Genomic DNA, 24,770 nt, shown 5'->3' with positions numbered 1-24,770 from the left:
CTGCACAATTCACAATTGCCAAACTAGTGAACCATCCAAGATGTCCATCAACAGATGAATGGATTACAAAACTATGAAATATATGCACAATGGAATTTTGCTCAGCCATAAAGAATAAAATTATATCATTTAAAGGGAAATGGATAGAACTGAAGAATATTGTGCTAAGTGAGACTAGTCAGTCAGAAAAAATAAAAAATAGGATGCTTTACAATTATATTAGTATATTCTTAATATGCAGAATCTAGAGAGATAAAGGGTCATAGGAGGAACTCTAAATAAGGAATGAGAAACCACAGATGAGCAAATAAGGTGATCCACCTGAGGGGATAGGAGGGAGAAGAAGGAAATTCCCTAATGAACATGATGTATATTCACAAACATATTAATCAGTAAGCCAAACATGATAAGGAGGGAGAGAGGTGGTAAAAGGCTAAATGAGTGATGTATAGATTTATGCCTCTACCATCTTATACTCTGTTAAGATGTATGACTACAATGCACCATTTTTATTTATTTATTTATTTATTTTTATTTATTTATTTATTTTTTTGTGGTACTGGGAGTGGAACCCAGAGACTTTCTACCTTCCGGCTATACTCCCAGACCTATTTTATGTTTTATTTGGAAACAATGCACCATTTTTTAAAAATCTTATAGGTTTTTTAAATTAGGAGATTTATATATTCAACCAAATTTAGGGAGTTTATGGCCATCTTTATTTTAAATATTATGTCAGCTTTCAAAGATAAAATAGATGCAGATGTCACCTTGCTACTTGTATTGGTGAAAAGATAACTAGAGCCGGGCGTGGTGGCGCACGCTTGTAATCCCCGTGCTTGGGAGGAGGAGACAGGAGGATCGCTCTGGTTTGAAGCCAGCCTCACTGGCTTAAGAGACCCTGTTTCCAAATAAAAATATAAAATAGGTCTGGGAGTGTAGCCCAAAGGTAGAAGGGTTTCCAGGAACCCTAGTACCACAAAAAAGATAATTAGAAATATGTGAGAGATTGTTAGTTCTTGTGCTACCAACCATGTCAGTGTGTTCTAATGATCAGTATTTCCAGTGCCTGTTTTTAATATCCTTATCCATTAGATGTATAAAGGTTTTAATCATATGCTTTCCCAGTTGTAATTATTTTCTGCTAGATTCCAGATGTCTTAAATTTTCTAAACCTAATTTAAACTTTTAGAGGGGAATGTAATAACACTTATTTAAGGGAAATAATTTTCAGGTAAACCTTAACTGATTTTTGTGGACAGTCAAAATGCATGTGCATCTGTATTCAACCTGATACTTTGTATATTTCAATTCTCACTCACCTCTTTTTCATGATACAACATCAAAATGTCATCCCTAATTGCATTTCCAGGATTCACATTTCTTCCTTTTCAATCAGTTACCAATGATCTATTCTGGAATTGCTAACTTTGGATTGCTCTCTATGCCAGATACTAGAAAGAGGGTATCACAGAAAACTATGAAGCTAAGGTAAATAGTAAAATCCCTGTATTCAGGCAAACCACAGTTTCATGAAAAACATTGAATCCAGAACATACTAGAATTTATCACAATAAAAATGAAAAGTCCCTTACTATCGTGGACATATACAATCAAAGTCCAAAGGATGACATATACTATTTCTAGGAGAAAAATAAGAGACCCAAATATGTACAAGGCCATAATAGAGATACAGAGGAGGTATCCTTCCAAATGATTTACAAATCTTTCTAGATGAATCCTAATATTTCACACTACAAATATGTGGAAAAAGTAAAATAACATCACACATTTTTCAAAATGGTTGATTAAAACTTTATTGACAGAAACATGCATTCTACAAAATGTATCTTTATTTCCATCTAAGAAAAAGAAAAGGCAACTCCACTTAGTAACTAAAATATTTTGCGAGTCTGTAACTGCAAAGACTGACAGCATTTCCAGAGATCCCTAAAATCACCTTGAATTGATTGATAATTTTGAATTGCTTTGAAGAAGCAAAAGATGACCACTTGACCAGATCTTTAGGTTTGTATAAATACAACACTGAGATTTAAAATATTTTAATACTGTATATATGTCTTACATGAGCAAGTATATCTGCAGGATTGGGTTCCAGTATATATGAAAGATTGAACTTCCTGGATCAAAGGGTGAATACATAAAGAATTTTAATAAAACTTGCCAAGTTGCTTTTATACATTTTACTTTCAGAAGTGACAATAGGGAAAGTATCATCTAAAATGCATGAAAATATCAGCCCCTTCCTGAAGGGCAGCAGGATGGAGAAAGAGGAGTTGGCTGAGCCCCTCTGCCTTCCTGTAAGCTGTGTGTGAATTTAAGAAAGTTTCCAATTCTGTATCGGTAGAAGACATGTCTCTCTGATTCATCTACTCCTGTTGGTTTTATAGTGTACACACTACACAAAACTAATAGTTATTTTATTGTTACTTCCTGAAAGGATCGATGAAAGAGACATTTGTTTCAATGTCTTTCTCTCTTATTGATACCCCAAAATTCAGCCAGACGCCCATCTCTGATAATCACCACAAACGGGCTGAGAATTGCATAACCAAGGGTCATAAAGTCTTGAATGTTTTTTGGTAAGGAATCCTTCTCCAAGGAGAAAGCTAAGTATAAAGAAATAAAGCAATCTGCCCAGTAAACAAAAAGAAAACAGAGCATCAGAAGTAGAACACTTTGAGCTGCTTTCATCTCAGGGGGAGTTTTGCAGAGAAGCCTGGAGTTCTGAAGGTAGAGAACTTGCTGGTGGTGCTTGTAGAGGAGAAATACCATGTAGCCGCTGGCCCCGCCCATGATACTCTGAAACAGGGCATCTCGCAGGACCATGAGGGCGAGGAAAATCCATCTGACTATCCAACTTTCTGGTACAAAATAACAGTAGTTGTTACCTTTAATAGTTTGTGATGTGTTCATTGTGCCGGCATTTTTTATGTAAAGTGGTAAGTTCATGCTTATCAAAGAATTGAGTATCCAAAAGTAGAGGAACAAGGGAAGGATGTGCCATACAGATCTTGGCTTGAGTTTCTGCCACCTGGAAGCTCTGGGACTGATGGTGATGGCCTGGACCACTGTGAGGAGGCAGGTGGTGCAGACTGAGAGGCCCCGGGCCACCCTCTCCAGATAAACAACAACCTTACAGCCTGTATTACCTAGAAAGTTTGTCAAACCCAAAACTACTATTATCCTTGCCATTCCTTTGAAAAGAAGCATTATAATGTTTGCAAAAGCCAAATGGATGAGAATGAGGTGTGTAGATTTCTTCTCAAAACATCTAAAAATGCAAACATAATTCACCAAAAGAAAGTAGTTCCCTGCAATGCCAAGTCCTATTAGCAAGACGTAAACTGTTCCTTTGACCAGGCTCAAAACCATTTCTTATTTGTCAGGCAGGAAAAATAATGAAATCTTTATTTTTAAAATAAGCACCACTAACGATAATATGCACCTGCAAAAAATATACAATATAATAGCAATTTTCTATTCTGTAAGAGATAATCATGATATGCATAATGGAGCATTCTTTGTCCAAAGAACTATAATATTGTGCCACTTTGGGGGGGGGGTCATTCTTTGTAAACTATAATGCCGTCTTGAGACAGAGTATTAAAAAATCTAAAATTTCAACAAAGGTTGTGTGGGGGCATACTGAAAATTGAACCCAGAAGCATTCTACAACCCTAGCCCTTTTTGTTTTTTGTTTTGAAACAGTCTCACTATATAGCTGAGGGTCTCACTATGTTGCTAAGGCTGTCCTTGAACCTGCAATCTTCCTATCTCAGCCTCCCAAATTATTGAAATTACAGGCATGCCTTATCTTGCCTGGATTGTTTTGATAACCAACATATGTTCGACCTTAGCTGGGCTGCACTGAACCCCAATTACATTTAACTAGCATCTCTTCCTGAGTTTTTATTTAATTCTATCATATTCCCATTATCTCATTACAAAAGCCCTTGGCTAAGGATTATCCTGTCTTCGTTCCCCACAGTCCACATTCAGAACCTTATAAAATTCTGTTGCTTCAACTTCTTTAACATATGAAAAATACTTCCATATTTCAAACTCTATAGTGTCTCCTATTTTATGGAATATTTCTGTATATAACTCACTTTGATGAGCATAAGAATTTCCAGGGGTTTTTTTTTTTGCTTTCAAATTTTATTTCTTTGATAATAATACCTTAATATTTCTGTAGTCTAAACTCCTAAATGAATCTGTGAGTTCACTACTTCTGAATATTCAGTGATTTTGTGGTCCTCAATATCAAGTTGCACTGCATAACTTTTCCACAGTTAAGTTAACCAACCAAAGACACCAAGGATAAGGACTCTTGTCTGAAAAATTCGATGATGTATGAGGTGCAGTATGGAAAACAGTATGAAGAATCCTCAGAAGAATAGGAACAAATCTACCATTCCATCTAGCAATACCACTTCTGGATATCTACCCAAAAGAAAGGAAACCAAACTACCAAACTAATGCGTGTGTATCTATGTTCATAGCTGCACAATTCACCATTGCCAAACTATGGAACCAGCCAAGATGTCCATCTAAAGATGAATGAATTACAAAACTGTGGGATATATATATATATATATATATATATATATATATATATATATACAATGAAATTTTACTCAGCTATAAAAAATACAATTGCGGTATTTTCAGGGAAATAGATGGATCTTGAGGATATTATGCTAAGTGAGATTAGTCAGTCACAAAAAGTAAGGAATTGGATGCTTTCCCTAATATGTGAAAGCTAGGGTGAAAAGGGTCATAGGAGGAACTCCAGGTGAAAAAGGAGATCCTATAGAGAAGCAAATAAGGCAATCTAACTGTGGGGATGGGAGGGGGGAGATGGAAACTCTTCAAAGCACATGATGTACTTATTCATATCGAAGTCAGCCACTAAACCAAGCATGGGAGGGAGGAATGGGGAGTGATTTCGGGACTGGGTGGGGGCTGGCTGGATGATATGTGCATTTATGTCTATACAAGTTTTTTACTCCATTATGATGTATAAATACAGTGCACTAATAAAAATATTTTAAAATTCAATGCTAAATTACCAAAGGCAGATAGTAATGGGCATTGTCTACCGTTAAATAGTTTCTCCCTACTGAAGTTGGGCAATATAATTCCATACACCATGTTTGGCGATCATTTAAAATCATATTGCCACCATTGATGTAAAGGGCATTCACAACCCAAATCTAACAATCATAATTATCATAAAAGATTATTTTGTCAATTCAGCTTTTATGATACATCTAACTTTTTTAAGGTGAAATATCTTTGACAATAAAACATTTAAAAACTCTCAAAAAAAGTCTTTGTCAGCCCTAGATATGGTGATGTTTATCAAAGGGGTTAGGGTAGGATGATTAAGGATGTGTTATGTGCTGTCATGAGATGAGAGCTGCCTATGAATTAGGAATCCCCAGTAATTGCTTCTTATAGCAGTATAGTTTGGGGCAATTATAGGATGAAAAGAAATCACTGACAGAAAGGTTCATGGTGGTACTTGACAGCCACTGCAGAACCTGAGACAGTGATTCCAGGTGACTCTGTAACCTCTGGTACCTGCACTTTTTCCTCAACCTGGTCAAAAATAGGGCTTCTTTAATTGTCCTCAATCTATGCTGTCTTTGCACCAGCCTACATAGGATGTAACCTTTTTACTTCAAAGGACTCTAATCTCATATCTCACCCAAGAACTTATGTCAAACTACAGTCAGTTTCACCAGCATGAAAGAAACCAGAATATTTGACACAATCTCCAGAATTTGCATATATTTTGTATACTTGGAATATAATTCAACCAGCCTTTTTCTTCTCATTTCTACTAATCATTAAAATATTGCCATAGATTTCTCTGTGCTGAAGGTCTAATGAAAGGTGAAATACAGAAACACAGGCTTATGCCCAGGTTTGGTACCAGGGAGTCCATGGCTCAAGGAAAGCCAGTTACTGTCCTTCAAACTCTGTTTCCCTCCCTGACAAACAGGCAGAGTAAAGTTTGTACCAATAAAGAAAGATGAATGAAGGCTTCAAAGTCAAACAGGTAACAGGTCTAGGATAAAAATGAATTGCACACTTAATCAGAAATTGAGTCTGGCCGGGCGTGGTGGCGCACGTTTGTAATCCCCGCGCTTGGGAGGCAGAGACAGAAGGATTGCACAGATCCGAAGCCAGCCCCACGCGCTGGCTTAGGAGACCATTTCCAAATAAAAATGTAAAAATAGTTCTGGGAGTGTAGCCCGAAGGTAGAAGGGCTTCCAGGAACCCCAGTACCACCAAAAAAGAAGAAAGAAAGGAAAGAAAGAAAGAAAAAGAAAGAAAGAAAGAAAGAAAGAAAGAAGGAAAGAAAGAAAGAAAGAAAGAAAGAAAGAAAGAAAGAAAGAAAGAAAGAAAGAAAGAAATTGAGTCTGTTAGAAATAACTGGGCTCACCACATCTCAATGCCCTAAGAGATTTATTGGATCTTTTCTTGTTTGTTATATTTTATATTTTCCGGGATTCTAATTTTCTATCCTTCACTTACCTCTCAATGTTCCAAAGCTCTGAGTCACATTTGAGATCCACTCTGAGACACCTAATAATTCATTTCTCTTTCATTCTGTCAAAGGAAACAGAGAATATGAGAGGAGGGACAGGCAAGTATGACCCCAGATTTCTTTTTTATTTATGGTGGTATTGGGGTTCCTGGAAGCCCTTCTACCTCTGGGCTACACTCCCAGCCCTATTTTATACTTTTTTATTTGGAAACAAGGTCTCTTGAGCCAGCGAAGCTGGCTTCGAACCTGCGTGATCCTCCTGTCTCCGCCTCCCAAGCGTGGGGATTACAAGCGTGCGCCACCACGCCTGGCAACCCCAGATTTCTTTTGGAAGAGTATAGTAAATTCTTTTTGTGTGTGGTACTGGGGTTCCTGGAAGCCCTTCTACCTCTGGGCTACCTATTTTATATTTTTATTTGGAAACAGCGCAGCTGACTTCGAACCTGCGCGATCCTTCTGTCGCCACCTCCCAGGCACAGGGATTACAAGCGTGCACCACCACACCCGGCTAGTATAGTAAATTTTAAAGACAGGCTTTGCACTCAGAATGATGCCTCATCTGGACCTAACTCCTAGAAGCTCGGATTGGTACATAATCCATCTTAGGCCCAGTTTTCTCAACTGAAATATGAGATTAGTGCTCCTCACTCTATAACACTGGGATAAATGTATAGTATACTGCCTCAAATCCTAATGACAGAGTGACCAAAACACAGTGAGAAGTCTCAAAAGAGAAACCATGATTTCAAATAGTAATTGTTGTTAATACTTTCCACATCAAACCAGCACATAATTAATGAGGTTGACTTACACATATGGAACAATATTAGCTGTTAGGATCAGGACCGTTTAAAGATGGGTGCAAGAAAGAATGCCTTCAATTTAAACACAGAGCACTTAGATTTAGCAGTATAATAGAAAAGTATAAGAATACCCATTAGAAACATAGCAATGCACCAAAGATTAAGTGAAGAAATTTTATGAAAACTTAAAATGCTGTCAGAGGCATAATGCAAGACAATATGGAGGTAAAATAATGCTGAGTTCTTCCTTGAAATCTGAACGACCCTTCTGACTTTTTAATTTCTGGAAGAGAACAGAGTGAGAACCTTAAGCAGGGACCCACTCCAAAGCTCTCTGATAGCTGGGCGTGGTGGGACACGCTTGTAATCCCCGCGCTTGGGAGGCAGAGACAGGAGGATCGCACAGGTTCGAAGCCAGCCGGGCACGCTGGTTTAGGAGCCCCTGTTTCCAAATAAAAATGTAAAAATAGGTCTGGGAGTGTAGCCCGGAGGTAGAAGGGCTTCCAGGAACCCCAGTACCACCAAAACAAAACAAAACAAAGCTCTCTGACAACATTAGATCCTCAGCACAGTGACACAGATGCTCAAGTGTCTCTGGAAGGACATCTGCTGTAAAGGTTCCTTTGTATTTCTGGCGTCAGGCTTGTCCCTTTAGGTGGCAGAAGGTGATTAAGAATTCAAGGCTCACTGAATCTTTCATTAAATACTTTGTTTCATCAAAGAGATGCTAAGATTTGTGCTTCTGAGGATATTTTTACATAGTATATGAGTAAATCAGAGAGATGGAGCTACTCACCTGGATATCTGGAATAGTGAGGCTCCCAGCTCACCTCTGCAGCTTCTGGTCTTATAGAGTTCTCAGCTACCATAAACTACCACCAAGGACTCAGTTTTCACAGTTGTCATTCTGTCAGGAAGAAGAAAACCAACCCTCAGCTGAGTCTCAGTCCCTGAAGAACAACTGTTCCTGTCCCTCTACAATTATGGTATTTGTTAGGCTCAGAAGTTATCTCATTTTTAATTATTGTATGCTTATTTTAATAGAAGGATGTGCAGTGAGAAAGTTAACAATGGGGCAAGTTTCTGTATTTTGTTTCAAACATTTTCTGTCCCTCTCATCACCTTTTCAAAGTCCACATCTGTGAACCAGCATCAGGACAGCTTCTGTGACACAGAACAAGTCACTTTCCCCCTCTCCCTCTCCCTCTCCCTCTCCCTCTCCCTCTCCCTCTCCCTCTCCCTCTCCCTCTCCCTCTCCCTCTCCCTCTCCCTCTCCCTCTCCCTCTCCCTCTCCCTCTCCCTCTCCCTCTCCCTCTCCTCTCTCTCTCTCTCTCTCTCTCTCTCTCTCTCTCCAATACTGGGGATGGAACCCAGGGCCATTCTACCTCCAAGCTATAGTCCCATCCCTATTTTGCAAAGGGCCTCACTAAGTAGTAGCTGAGGCTAGCTGCAAACCAGGATCCTCCTGTCTCAGAATCAAGTCTTTTTCATACAGAGAAATATCATCAATAATGACCAGCACTAGGGACTCTGATTTCTGATTGTTTCCCAGCCATAAACTCTGTCATACAGGAGTCTCCTTGTTGCACCTACACACATTGCAGTTCAAGGTCTTGACATTTTTCAAAAGAATGTCAATATTCCTTATTGTTTGTCCCTGTATATTAAAAATTGGTTTTAAAATATATATGATTCCCTCATGTCCCCTTTGAAAGCACCAACTTGCAGTACAAATCTTTAAGAACACTTGTATAATTCATCCATAACCAAGTATTGTCCTTCTATCCATTTGTTGTTGTTATATTGGGAACATTATTATTTTTTATTATTATTATTATTATTATTATTATTATTATTATTATTATTTTGGTGGTACTGGGGTTCCTGGAAACCCTTCTACCTCCAGGATACACTCCCAGGCCTATTTTTACATTTTGATTTGAAAACAGGGTCTCCTAAGCCAGCACGCGGCTGGCTTCGAACCCGCGCGATCCTCCTGTCTCTGCCTCCCAAGCGCAGGGAATTTAATAGAAAATTTTTGGTTTCAAGTTGTTTTCTTTCACAGTTTAGAATATGTTATTCCAGGCCCTTCTGGCTTTCATGACTTTTTTTGGAAAGTCTGGAGTGATTCCAATTGATTTGTCTCTGAATGTCACTTGGTTTTTGTTGTCTTTAAGATTCTCTCCTTGGCTTCTACATTGGTCAGTTTGACTATTATGTGACATGGTGAACCTTTTCTCTCGTCTTGTCTAAAGGGGATTCTAAAAGTTTTCTGTACCTGTGTATTGACCTTTGCTCTGTTTGGAAAATTTTCTAATATTACTTCTTTGAAAAGATTGTTGATACTCTTGGTTTTACCCTCTATTCTCTCTTCTATGCCAATTATTCTTAGGTTAGTTCTTTTAAAATGGGCCCTCATTTCTTCAATGTCCAATTCATGCTGTTGAATTAGGTTTTTTCTTTTTTTCTTCTTTCTTTCTTTCTTTCTTTTTTTTTTTTTTTTTTTTTTTGCAGGTGTTGAGGTGAAAACCAGGAGCATTCCACCTGCGAGCTACACCCCTGCCCTATTTTTTATTCTTTATTTTGAAACAGGGTCTCACTAAGTTGCAGAGGACCTCACTAAGTAACTGAGGCTGTCTGCGAACTGTGATCCTCTGGTCTCAGCCTCCCAAATGCTGGGATTACAAGTGTGCGCCACCATGCCTGGCTTGAATTGTTTTTTCTAAGTTATATACTATATATTTGTTTTTGGAGTGATAATCTTCTAGGAGCGAGATTCTATTCTTCATGTGGTCTAATCAATTGTTTATAGTTTGAATTGATGTCTTATGTCCCAACCTTGTTTCATTTTCAGTTCAGCTTTCTTTCTGGTATAAAATAAAGGCTCAATATAATTTTTGCATATGGATATTAAAATTTTCAACAAAATTTATTAAAGAAATTTATGAGGGTAACTCAGGATCTTAGAATATTCTTTATTGTAGCTTTTTTATACATTCAACATCAAATTAGAAAAAGATAGCATTTAGCTGGAATTCCTAAGCACAGAGGAGATGATCTCCTTCCAAGGTCACTTGCGCCATGTGATAGCACCTATTTGCCAAGGGCACATTGGCCCTGGGTACCGTGTGGACAATGGTCAGAATTATGTGACTCAGGGAGATTTTCAGCATCATTCAGTTGATCCTGGTGTCTGTAGAAAGAAACCACCTGAGAGGCCTACACAGATCCTACTTGGTGTGTGGAAGGTAGAGAGCTCTGTATCTTGTGAGTGAAAACCTGACTTGAATAATGAGAACAGTTATCATGGATCCTCTATTATTCTCACAGTGGAGCCGCTTTGCGGATGCGGAACTCCTTGAGTAATGGGGGATGTAGTTCTTTAGGAGTAGTCTTCCTGTGCCATGAAAAATATACTTGATAACCTTTCTTTCCCACTTCCCCACAAGGACCTTCAGTGATGGCCAGGGCGACAGGGCATGGGGGACAGTGAACAATCAGAAAAATCAGAAGTAGTCACTGGTTATGGACTGACGATAACTGCAGCATATGCAAAGTATCCCTGTGAACCACCAGCTGGAGGAGCAATTGAGTAGGTCTGATGATCATAGAGTTTGGTCTCAGGTGCAGGACTCCTCCATGGAAATCCACTGTCACTTAGGAATCACTGTCGGCTTGCCAGCAATGGACTCTAACTGGCTGCTTCCAAGAATGTTCTGAATGAGATAGGCAGACTCAGAAAGTCAGGGGTCCATATGTTTTCTCTCCCATGTGAAAGGTAGAGAAAATATAGAAAATAAAAGGGACTTTGGATAAATGACAGAGACCAGTAGAACAGTGGAAGAGAATTATGGGAGGAAGGCAGAAAGGAAATAGGGAGGACTGAGGGAAAAATTATAATAATGCTTTGGCAATATATAAAGTTATTACTATTGATTTTGCTGGCATGCGCAGGGAGAGAGGTGGATGAGGGAGCAGAGTTGTATGTGGAGAGAAGTACACCAAGAGCAGTTTACAGTTACAGGTAAGTTTATATCACACCAACCCTTGCTATGATACATAATTGCAATGCACTACTGTGTAAAAAAAATCTTGGGTAATAGCTTGGAGGTAGAATGTTCCTAAGTTTAATTCCGAGAGAGAGAGAGAGAGAGAGAGAGAGAGAGAGAGAGAGGAATGAAAAGAAATATATAAGATGTTGCCAGAATTATGCATTGTAAATACATCTATCTTAGTAAAAATAAAAACAAATGCTGCACTTTAGAACCAAATTATTCTCATCTCTAAAAACAAGAGATTGACAGCACTGTGCAGTGCAAAGGCAATAACCAAAGATGTCTTGAAAGAAGAAACAAATCATGCTTAAAGTTTTAAAGTTTTCATGCATTTGTCTAAAAATTCCTTCAAATGGTTAGCCAATCAGAAAATACTATATGAAGCTGGAAGGCTGCTTATTGAATGTCCTCAGAGGTCAGATTGCTGTCAGGCAATTCTTTTAGAAAGACCCTTTCCAAAATGCCATAATTAGACATGGCCCATGGACATGAACATGGTCATAGAAAATTGGAACTTTCAGATTATAGACAATGGAAGATAGAAGGGACACCATTAGGAAATGTCCAGAAGAAGCTGGCAGCAAAAGGGTAAGGAATCCATGGGGCCACAATGAAGCTTGGAGATACATGGGTGGCTTTGCAAACAATGCTTCCTTTCTTGGTGTAATATTAAAAAGATTTAAATGGAGATCTGCCGCATTTGTGGTAGCTGCAGGGGCTGAATATTACCTGACATCCCAGAATAAAGATGAGAGGCATTACTGAAGATAGTACTTGGAAATATTTAGTGACCTCCTTAACTCTCTTATATAAATAAGATTTCTTCACTACTTGTGTTTGTCCCATAAAGAAGGTTTAATAAAGAAGAACATAAAAAGAAAATACTATATGAAATTTTTTCTTTACTGTGCCTCCATTAATTTAGTTTCTCAAAAGAAGAAGAAACAATTATTTAGCTTTCTTTTATATTCTTTTTTTATTAGGTGGTACTGGGGTTCCTGGAAACCCTTCTACCTCCGGGCTACACTCCCAGACCTATTTTTTCATACTTTTTTATTTGGAAACAGGGTCTCTTAAGCCAGAGCAGCTGACTTCGAACCTGCACGATCCTCCTGTCTCTGCCTGCTAAGCGCAAGATTACAAGCGTGTGCCACCACGCCCAGCTTTCTTTAATATTCTTAAAGCAGTTTATAATATAGACAGCCCACTAAAATACATTATTACATTTCATTTTAAATACTAATACATTACAAATCTTTTTAAATTAATTGTACATATACTTTATTTATTTAGGTGCATTGTAATTTTACATCATATTGGGATACAGAATGTCAGAAATATACATGTACACAACTCTTGGCACTCCATTCCCAATCTTCTGAGACCTTCCGCACTGATTTCCATAGTGTTTGTACTAGTTTGCAGTCCCACCAGCAATGTTCTTATTTCCCCACAATCTTGTCAGCATTTATTATTACTTGTATTCTTGACTGGCATCCTAACTGGAATTAGATGTAATATCAGTGTAATTTTAATTTGCATTTCCCTAATTGTTGAAGATGTTAAGCATTTCTTTATACATTTGTTGGCCATTTATATTTCATCCTTTGAGAAGTATATTAATCTCTAAAAAATGGTTGCCTATTTTTGTTGGGTTCTTTGTTTTTTCATGTTAAGCTTTTTAAACTCTTTGTATATTCTACATATTAGACCTTTGTCAGGATAGGTAGTGAAGATCTTTTCCCATTTTATAGGCACTAACTGTAAATTCTTGATGGTTTCCTTTGATATGTAGATGGTTCTTAATTTAATGCAATAACATTCATTAATTCTTGTTTTAATTTCCTGAGCTCAGTGTAGCTCTTCTCACTCATCATGATGCTCTCTAGATCCATCCATTTTCTTGCAAATAATATAATTTTCTTTATGGATAAGGAAAACTCCATTGTGTATATACCATGTTTTATTTTTATTTATTTATTTGTGTGTGTGTGTGTGTGTGTGTGTGTGTGTGTGTGTGTGTGTGTGTGTTACTGGGGTAGAACCCAGGGGCATTCCACCTCCAAACTATACCCCTAGTCCTAGTTTTTATTCTTTATTTTGAAACAGGGTCTCATCGAGTTGCAAAGAGCCTCACCAGGTAGCTGAGGCTGTCCACAAACCATGGTCCTTCTGTCTCAGCCTCCTTAATGCTGGGATTACAAGCGTGTGTCACCACACCCGGCTATACCACATTTTATTTTTAAATTTAATTTCTTATACTATTATTACTGCATTGCAATTATATATTGTAGTGAAGTTCAGTGTGATACAAACACACTTGCTCATAGCTCTTGGTGTGTTTCTTTCCACATTTCACTCACTACCTGCTCTTCCCTGCCTGGACATACTAGTGAAGCCAGTAGCAATACCTTTATATGTTGCCAAGCATTATTTGAATTGTTCTCTTTCTCAGTCTCCCTTTTCTCCTTCTTACCTCCTACTTCCGCCCTTTTAATCCCATTCCATTATTCCTCTAGTCTCTCTCCACATTTATCCAAAGTTCTTTTTGTTTACTATTTTTTTCTCTACCTTCAACATATGAGAGGAAATATACAACCTTGACTTTCTGAGTGTGGCTGATCTCACATAGAATGATATTCTCTAGTTTCATCCATTTTTCTGCAAATGAGATAATTTCATTTTTCTTGATGGCTGAGTAGAATTCTATTGTGTGTATATACCACAATTTTTTTACCCGTTCATCTGTTAACAGACACTTGAGTTGGTTTCATAACTTGGCTATTGTAGGTTACACTACTATAAACATGGGTATGTATTTATCACCGTAGTATTTTGACTTTAATTTTTTTTGGAAAAATATCAAGGAGTGGTAAGTCTGGATCATGGAGTAGTTCCATTTTTAGTATTTTTAGGAACTTCCATAATGATCTGCATAGTAGTTGTAGTAATTTACAAACATAGCAACATTGCATAGTATTCTTTTTCCCCATATCCTTGATAGTATTGATGATGATGATGATGATGATGATGATGATGATGATGATGATGATGATGTATTGCTATTACTATTTGCTACCGTGGATCTAACCCAGGGTCGGTTTACCTCCAAGATATACTCCCATTTGTGTATGTGTGTCTTTTTAAACAGAGTCTCATTAGTTGTTGAGATTCTTGTTAAGTCACTAAGGATGATCTTAAACCTCTGATCCTCCTGTTTCAGTCTCCCAAGTACTGGGATAACAGGCTTGCCACCATCCCCAACTTCGTATATTTGATGATTGCCTCTCTAACTGGAGTGTGATGAAATAGTGCATAAGTTCATTCACTCTTTCACAAGTCCAATGAACTCTCCTTAAGGGGGTAGAGATTATGAACATTCTCAAATAACAAGCAAAATGGTCTTTAGAGAATATTTAAATTTGCTTTAAAAATACAGAATCTAAGAATTTTTATACTGTATGTTTAAATGAACAAATATGTCTGCAAGATTATATCCCAGAAGTGAACTTTTTATAGCCTACAACATCTAGAAAATTTCTCAAATCAAAAACTGATATTGTCTTTTATATTGCTTTCCATAGAAGCATTATGATATTTGTAACAGCCAAATGGATGAGAATAAGATGTACAGGTGTCTTCTCAGTGTCTCCAAAACTGTGCATGTAATTCATAAAAACAAAATTGTTCCCCACCATGCCAAGTCCTGTGGTAAAGATGAAGATTCTTCCATTGAGATGACTCAAGACCATTTCTTACTTGACAGGCAGAAAAACTTGGGTCCAGAAAACACCTTTTGAATACAGCATCAGCAATGCTAATATGAGTCTGAAAAACGTATTTCATATCACAGCTATTTTCTGGACTATGAGGGACAGTCATGACATATGTATTGGAGCAGATTGTTATTCAAAGACTTCCTTCCTGCAGCACTGGTTGTACATCATTCTATGTACTTTCAAATGCTATATTGAAGTTTAGTATTAAAAATTCTAACCTTCCAACTTTCTTTTGAGCTTTGAACTAGCAAAATTTATTGATTTATTCAAGTCCTTTTGTACCCACTTGTGTTCAGCTTCAGTAGGACTGCATTAGACCCAAATTTCCCCAATTAACATTTTTCCTGTGTGTTTTTTAATTTCATTCTATCATAGTGCCACCATCCTGTTCCAGAAGCCATAGCTAATGCCTAACCTTCTTCTCTACAATTCATATATAGACAGTTATAAATCCTATTGCTTCAAATTCTTTAATATCTTAAAAATTGAACCACATTCTAACTCCTATAGTATCTCTCATTTTGTTAACTAATCCTTTAGATTTCACATTTTGATGTGTAACATTTTCCAGGTTTGTTTGCTACTTCAATTTTAGTAGCTTAATTTTTGTTTTATTTTTTATATGAGATGATTCCATAATATTTCTGAATTACTATACCCCAATTGAAGCTGTGCTACAGTTCCCATGCCATAAATAAAAAGTTACCCCTTGAGATAAATGTGAATTCTATTCCTTCATTTTGAATGGGAGCAGATGAGGAAAGTTGCATCTGATATCCTTGGTTAAATAACCTATGGTTAAATAACCATAAAAATTACAATAATTATTTTTGTCTGGTGCTAGACTTTTTCTTTTGGTTCAATCATTAGAAACACGATTATGATTATTCTAGGCGTAAACATTCTTGAGTTGATTCCTTGTAGGATCCTCTGGGTTGTTTTAAAATTGGAGGCTTATCTCTTTCACTAAGTTTGGGAAGTATTTGGACATCTTTATTTAATTTTTTATTTTTTGGTGGTACTGGGGTTCCTGGAAACCCATCTACCTCCGGGCTACACTCCCAGACCTACTTTATATTTTTTTATTTGGAAACAGGGTCTCTTAAGTCAGCGAGGCTGGCTTCGAATGGACATCTTTATTTTAAACAATATGTCAAATTTCAAAGACAGGAGAATCAGAGTTCTCAGAAAGCCTCAACTACTTAGTGAGGCCCTTTGCAATTCAGTCAGACCCTGTTTCAAAACAAAAAATAAAAAATAGGTCTAGGGTGTAACCTGGAGTCAGAATGCCCTGGGTTCCATCCCCAATACCACAAAAAATCACTGCAATCTAAAGTATTTTTTATACTGTATGTTTTGCATGAACAAATACATCTTGAAGATTGGTGTTTCAGAAGTGAATTTCTTTGGTCAAAGGAGAAATACATAAGTAATTTTATTACAGTTTTCTATGTTGCTTTTCTGAATTTTACTATCAGAAGTGCTGGTAGTGTTAGAGCCTTCTAATATGCATGAGAATATCAACCCATTCCTTAAGTGCAGGAGAATGAAAAATAAGATGTCTGCATCCCTTTGACTTCCCATGAGCTGTGTAAGAGCTCAGGGTGGTCCTCAGCACTGTGGTATAAGATTGAAACCTTTCTATGTTTCCGTTACTTTGATTTGTCTTGTAGTACATATATCACAATATTACTAACTATGATTTCCAACTTATATACGGGAAGAATCAGTGAAATATTTTCTCAAAGCCTACCTTTCTCCCAAGCACCCAGCATTCAGCCAGATGTCCATCTCTGTGAATCAGCAAAAATGGGCTGAAAACTGCATAACCAAACATCAGAAATTCCTTAACAGCTTCCATTAAGGAATGCAATTCTAAGGAGATAGTTATACATAAAGTAATAAAACAATCTGTCCAATAAAATAAAAGGAAACAGAACATAAGAAAGAGAATGCTTTGAGCAGCTTTCAGCTCAGGGGGAGTTTCACAGAGAAGATTAGCATTCCGAAGGTAGAGGACTTGCTGATGGTGTTTGTGGAGAATAAATACCATGTAAGCACTGGCCCAACCCATGACACCTTGGAACAGGGAATCTCGCAGGACCATGAGAGTGAGGAAAATCCATCTAAATATCCAGCTTTCTGGGAGAAAATAACAGGGGTTATCATTTTTATTAACATGTGATGTGTTCATGCTGCTAATATTTTTTACATAAAATAGTAAGTTCATGCTTATCAAACAATTGAGTATCCACAAGAAAAAAAAACAAAAGAAAAATGTTCTGGGAAGACACCAGCTTAAATTTATCCCACCTAGAGCCTCTGGGACTGATAGTGATGGCCTGGACAACTGTGAGAAGACAGGTGGTACAGATTGAGAGGCCCCGGGCCACCCTCATCAAGTAAACAACAATCTTACAGCCTATATCTTCGAGGAAGTTTCTCAAACCAAATGCTGCTATTGATTTTTGAATTCCTTTGGAAAGCAGCATTATTATATTTGTAAAAGCCATGTGGATGAGAATAAGATGTATAGATGTCTTCTTAGTGCCTCCAAAACTGCACATGTAAGTCACAAAAACAAAGATGTTCCCCATAATGCCAAGTCCTGTGGTAAAGATGAAGATTCTTCCATTGAGATGGCTGAAGACCATTTTTTTACTTCCTAGGTAGTATAACTTGGGTTCAGTGAACACCTTTTGTAAGAAAGCATTAGTAATGCTGATATGTTTCTGCATAAAGTATTTCATATCATAGCAATTTCTGAGTATAAAGGACAGTCATGATATATTCAGTGGAGTTGATTTTTGTCCAAAGAACTGTTCCCTTTTCTTTTTTGTTCTATATTTTATTGATGTATTATAATTATATGACATAGATTTGAAATGAAAAAAGTAATATATGAAGACATCACTTGGTCTCTTTTTCTCAGGATCGCACTCCACAACACCCACTCCTTCCTTGTACTTACGAGATTGGTGGTGATTCCTTCCTATAAGGACAAAACATTATTTGATCTGTTTCCTTCCTCAAGACTCCTTTCCTTATATCCATCCCCTTCTACTATTTTATTAGTCGGGGGGAAAAAACCCAGACTGTAGAGTTGGTGCCCTGGAAAAATCATGAAATGTGAGGTCCCAATATGTGACCACAGAGGCCTCTAAAGGAAGCTTGGATTAGTCCTGGATGTGGTGCTATTTATGAAAGTGGATTAGGGCAGGATGGTTAAGAATGTGTTATGTGCTGTCATGGCATAAGGGCTGAATATGAATTAGAAATCCCCACCAATAGCTTCTTGTGGCAAAGTAGGTTGGAGCAGCATTGGTATAAAAAGAAAACATTCCAACAGTGGCTCATGGAGGCATCTAACAGCTGCTGAAAAACTAGAAACCATGGTTCCAGGTAACTGGGCCTTTTTCTCAACCTGACTAATAATAGGGCCTCTGTGATCTGTATCAGTCCATGCTGACTTCATATCACCATTAATAGCATGTTGTTTTTTCACTTCTAAAAGCTTCAATCTCATATCTCACTAAAGATCATATTGCAAACTGTAGTCAGTTTCTCCAGCACAAAAGGAATCAGGCTGTTTGACCTAATCCCTAGGATTTACATATATTCTGTATAATTGGAATAGAATTCTTCATGCCTTTCTTCTCTCATTCCTGCTGACCATTAAAAGATTGCTTTAGATTTCTCTCTGTTGAAGGTCTCTGGAAGCATGAAGTAACGTAACATAGGCTTGTGACCAGGTTTGGTAGCATGGAGCCCACACCTCTATGAACATCCGTCACAGCTTTTCAATGCATTGAAAAAAAGAAGCACACAGTCCTAAAGGTCTAATGCATAATGCCTTATTCTATCGGCTATCTGAGGAAGCTCCACAGTTTCAGGTAAAGGTTTAGGATAAATGGATTGAATACTTAAGAGATTGGATCTATTAAAAATGACAGTTCTCACTACATCTCAATTTCCCAGAACAATCGTCAAGCCTTTTCTTGTTTGTGTTTTTATTATATTTCTGGGGGTTCTCGTTTTCCAGTCCCCACCTTGAAAAAGTTTCACAATTTATAATTAGGTTTGGGATCCACTTCTGAAACATCAAATAAGTCATGTCTCTTTCATTCTAAAAGAATGAAATGAAGAATGTCACAGACAGGAGGGTAAGTATTATTCCGGATTGCTATATTGAGAATATTAGTAAACTATTTTAAAAGACAGGATTTACACTCTCTTATATGTGTAATGTCCCATCTGGACTAAGTCCAAACATCTTAGGCAGTAAAGTACATTTATATCAGGTCCAACTTTCTCAACAAAAATATGAGATGAGTGCTCTTTGCTGTAAAATACTTGGGTAAATTTAAAGTGTGTTACCTCAAATCATAATAATGAACAAACTCACAAATATAGCAATAATTCTCAAAAGAGAAGCTATAATTTTGAATAATAATTGGTGCTAATCCTTCTCCCAAGAAAAAGGCATATGATGAATGAAGCTAACTTACCAAACGGTACTATTAGTTGTATCAGTAGCATTCAAGTATTGATGTAGAATGAATGCCTTCAAATTTAACACAGTACACATAGGGACTTAGCAGTGTAAGGCTTCTAAGCAAAAGAAGGTCTACTGGAAACACGGGAATACGCCAAAAACTAGGTGAAGAAATCTTTTTTTTTTTTAATCAGTACTGGTGATGGAACCCAGGGCATTCTATCTCCGAGCTACACTCCTAGTTCTATTTTTTATTCTTTATTTTGAAACAGGGTCTCACTGAGTTGCAAATGGCCTAAGTTGCTGAGGCTGTCCGTCAACACCAATCTTCCTGTCTCAGCCTCTCAAATACTGGGATTACAAATGCGGGTCAATACACCCGGCTTGAAGAAATGTTACGAAAACTTAAAATGCTGACAGAGTCATAATGCAGGACAACATGGAAGTTGAAGAAGACCAAATTTTTCCTAGAAACCTGAACAGCCCTTTGCCTTTGATTTCTGGAAGACAGCAAGGTAAGAACTTAATGCAGAGACCTACTCCAGAGCTCTCTGACAACATCAGCACAGTGACACAGATACTCAAATGTCTCCAGAGGGACATCTACTGGTCCCCTTAATCTCTGTGGCCCCAGGTTCAACCTTTTATGCAACAAAAGGAGAATAAGGGTCTAAGGCCCATGGATATTCTCATCAACTCTCTTGCCTGGCCAGAGATTAAGATTGATGCTACTGAGAAAATTGTATACAGTGCATATGAGTAAACAGAATAGACAGGTCTACTCACCTGGGTAGCTGTGATGCAGCCAGGCTCTGGATCGGTCCTGGCCATATGAGATTTCCAACTCATTTCTGCAACATCTGGTTTTATAGAGCTCTCAGCTACTATAAACTATCACCAATTATTCAGTTTTCACACTTGTCACCCTGTCAAAAGGAAGAAAACCCTCTACTGAATTTCAATCCCTGAAGTACAACTTGCCTTGTCCCTCTACAATTACTACATTTACTTGTCTCAAAACTTATCTTACCTGTAATTAGGATGTAATTGTCTCAATAGGATGTGCAGTGAGAGTGGACAACTAAGTTTCTATATCTAGGCTTCCCTATCTTCCGTCCCTCTCGTCACCTGCCAGAGTTCTCAGCTCTGAATCAGCTTGAGGATGGCTTTCTGAAACTCAGGACAAGTAGTTTCACTTTCTCTCTCAAGTCTTTCTCCAAACACAGGAACATCATCTATGATGACTCTCACTGGGGACTCTGCTTTCTGAGCATGTCCCAGCCATGAACTTGGTCAGACCAGAGTCACCTTGCTACATGTACACACATTTAGTTCATTATTTTTGGCCAAAGTTTTGTTTTATTCCCTGTACATGAAACAACAAATTGGACTTGAAATCTAGAGGGGCCACCCCACTCCATTTAAAAACATCAATCCTACAGTATCAAGCTTCAAGAACACTTGTATAATTTATCTATACCCAAGAACGACTTTTCTTTCTATTATCCATTCTATTGCCAAAGACCTTTCCAAACCCTTATGCAAAGAAAAATGAATAAATGTGGGCACAGGGCTGAGATCAGAGGTGAGACCAGCACTATTTTTCAGAAGTCAGAATGGCCTCGGGCTGGCCTGAGTAAAGGCTCCTGTTCTCTGGCCATCCTTGTTTTCAGGTGACGACATTCTCATTGCCCACAGGTTTCCTTGGCACCTACTGGATACAAATATCCTACTACCATAAATGAAAAAGTTGGCCGTAAGATAAGCATGAAGCCAGGTGTGGTGGCGCACGCTTGTAATCCTAGCGCTTGGGAGGCTGAGACAGGAGGATCGCACAGGTTTGAAGCCAGCCTCAGCTACTTAGTGAGGCTCTCAGCAACTTAGTGAGACCCTGTTTCCAAATAAATTATAAAATAGGGCGGGGAGTGTAGCCCAGAGGTAGAAAAGCCCCTGGGTTCCACCCCCCAGTACCACAAAAAAAAAAAAAAAAGCATAATTTCCATTCTCTGATCTTGAGCAGGAAATGCAAACACAATGAGCTGGTTAAGTTGTACCTGATATATTTAAAGTTAGATAGAAACAGAAAAATAATAATAATTAATTTAGTGCAATAAGGAACATTTCCTTCTGTAACTTTTGTTAGATCATTTGGTTTAGAAAATGTATCAACTTTTTTCTGCCAGCTTGAGTTGTTCCTAAGTCTTTGTAAAAGGCTATGTTATGCTCTTGCAAGCTTGACAACCCCAGGATATTTTTCCAGGGTGCTGGAGGCCTCTATATAAGTGTAATCATCAAGAAACTTTGTGCCTTATCTTCCTGTTTCTGCAGAAGGACAAGCGCCTAACTTTTTAAAACTTGCTCCAAGTTGTAAAATCATCTGTTAAAAAGAAATATGTGAGAATTTGTATGTTTTTTAATAAAATCAATCAGTGAATACAAATCCTCATCTTGATCACCAGATAACTACAAAGTGGACCATGAGGTTTCGTTGACAAATTGTGAGGTGAAATACTTTTACTGAAGGATGAATTTTTCTTGAGAAAGTGGGCTCACTAAGCTGTACCTGATTGACAATTAAAGGTGTTTTTCCTCTGCACTTGCAACCTCTTGAACAGATTTCCTGGGATGTGAGTGACATTCTATTTGAATGCTTCTTCAGCTTTAAATTCTATTCTTTCCTCCTTTGTTTGTACTGGGGCTTGAACTCAGAGACATTCTGCCTCTGAGCTATACACTCAGCTCTGTTTTATTATTTTTTTGTTATATTTTATTTACTTTTGAATTTTAACTCTTTTATTGGTGCACTATAGTCTCACATCATAATGTAATTCATAGTGATAGAGACATACATGCACACAGTATTTGGTGAGTTTTCCCCAACTCCCTCCCCACTCCTCACCTTCCCCATACGATATTGAGAGCATTGGTATTCTCACATACGTACTTAATATTAGTGGGTGTGTTTCCTTCATTAATTCTCCCTCTCTCACACTCTCCAAAACCATCTCCCTCACTCCACTGGAGTTTATCCTTTGTTATCTAAAATCCCTCTTATATCCCAATTACTCCCTCGCTTATGCATATGAGAAAAAAATATATATGACCCTTTACGTTCTGTGACTGGCTAATCTCATTTAATGTAATGTTCTCCAGGTTATTTAGAACTACACTAAGATCCCATCTAACACTTCATGGCAATTATCATGAAGTCAAAACAACAAATGCTGGTAAAGATATGGGGAAATAGGAACTCTTCTGCACTGCTGGTGGGACTGCAAGTTAGTGTGGCTGCCATGAAGATCAGTATGAAGATTCCTCAAAAAACTGGGAATGGATCTATCATATGAGCCAGCTATAACACTCCTATGTATCTTTACAAAAGGACTGAAATGAGAATATTGTAATAACATATGCATATCCATGTTTATAGCAGCACAGTTTGTAATAGCAAAATTACAGAACCAACCCATCTGTCCATCAACAGATGAATAGATCACAAAATTATTGAATTCTACTCAGCAATAAAAAAATCATTTGCAGGAAAATGGATGGACCTATTTTATTCCTTATCTGAAATAAGGTTTCACTAAGTTGCTGAGACTTGTCTTAAACCATCCTTCTATCTCAGTCTCTATCTCCTGGGATAACAGGCACGGGCCACCATGCTTGGTTGAAATTAAAATTATGTTCTTATACCATTCATAGTGGTTTTAAAGGTTAGGAGAAGATTTTGTTTTTAATGATCTTTGCTCAACATACACTAATAATAGATACAGAATCAGGATCTGAACCCAGCAACTCTATACAAGAGTCTAAGGCCCTAACCAGCAACTGTTGCTTTCTCTGCCTGGGATTCACCTACCCCTTGTGGGTCGGTCTCACTTTTAGTAAGTTTGTCTTGGAAAGTGATTTTCTCAGTCAACATGACTCATATCTCTCACAGAATTGAGAACTGCCAGAGAGAGAGAGAGAGAGAGAGAGAGAGAGAGAGAGAGAGAGAGAAGTGAAGAGAGAGAGAGAAAAAGTGAAGAGAGAGAGAGAAAGAAAGAAAAAGAGAGAGAGAGAGGAGAGAGAGAGAGAGAGAGAGAGAGAGAGAGAGAGAGAGAGAGAGAGAGAGAGGAATAGCTCTTCAGAGCTCTGTGCTATGGTTGAATCTCTGAGACTTAGACATGTGCACTTCCCAAAAGCCATCTTTGTTCTTACTCCATATTTAGTTCATTTCCCCCAGGAAAACTCTACTGGTAAAGGAGAAATCCCAAATGTTTATTATTTTCCAAATTCCAGTGCCAAGAAAACTTGGAATCAAACGGTGGTAGAGAATAAAATATAACAATTATATTTCTTTTAGAACATTCAATGAAATGCCATCCTCATTATCTTAATAAATAAGATAGCAACAATAGCTTTAACATACTTAATGCTTATACTGTGTCAGGCACTGTTTCACACAAAGGCCTATTTTTCAATGTTTGAATTTTCTACCATCCTTCAAAGAAATATATTTACTATTATGATTCCCTTCAACATATAAGGAAACAGATTCTAAACTACACTATACTTGTCTTGAAGTCACATTCTAATAATGGATTACATACTATAACCCAAAGCTCTCTTTTCCATCCATTAATTAAAATTTTATAGTATTGTATTGCCAATACATCTTGATTGAAAATGTTTAAAGCAATTATCAAAAATTTTATTATAAATATTTATTTATTATAAATATTTATTCTCTCTTTACCTATCATTTCTCTCCTACTTGACTGGGAAAAAAAGTTATAGGCACCTAAAAGGGTTCTTCACCAATATTAGTGCATGAATGTTAGCAGTATGGAATGAAAAAATTCACATGCTTTACCATCATAGGACAATAGTGAAGTAAAAGCAGTGCCCATTCCTGGGGATTATTGGCAAGGTTTCCTGCCTTGCTCACTGCATTCATGCCTCATGCATTCTAACAGCCTGACAGCAAGGAGCCTTACCAGGGACCAGGGCCATCACTTACCTGAACCCCTGGCGTCTCCCACCACACATGTTGTCAGGCTTTACCCCCAT

The 24,770-nt window shown here is 37.6% G+C and overlaps 1 protein-coding gene across 1 annotated transcript; it reads right to left on the bottom strand.

The window, feature by feature from the left end:
- Positions 1–2,484: 2,484 nt before the first annotated feature.
- On the bottom strand, positions 2,485–24,770 carry LOC308273218 (putative vomeronasal receptor-like protein 4; the record flags this gene model as incomplete). Its single annotated transcript, XM_080710307.1, has 3 exons — positions 2,485–3,173; positions 17,640–17,779; positions 24,721–24,770. The coding sequence occupies 3 exons, from the start codon at positions 24,768–24,770 to the stop codon at positions 2,485–2,487; spliced, it is 879 nt and encodes a 292-aa protein (XP_080566433.1).

The sequence above is a fragment of the Muscardinus avellanarius genome (genome assembly GCF_963383645.1).
Source record: "Muscardinus avellanarius genome assembly, chromosome: 14".
NCBI lineage: Eukaryota > Metazoa > Chordata > Mammalia > Rodentia > Gliridae > Muscardinus > Muscardinus avellanarius.
Note: the sequence above shows the minus strand (reverse complement) of the source record. Positions and strands in the feature narration are given on the sequence as shown.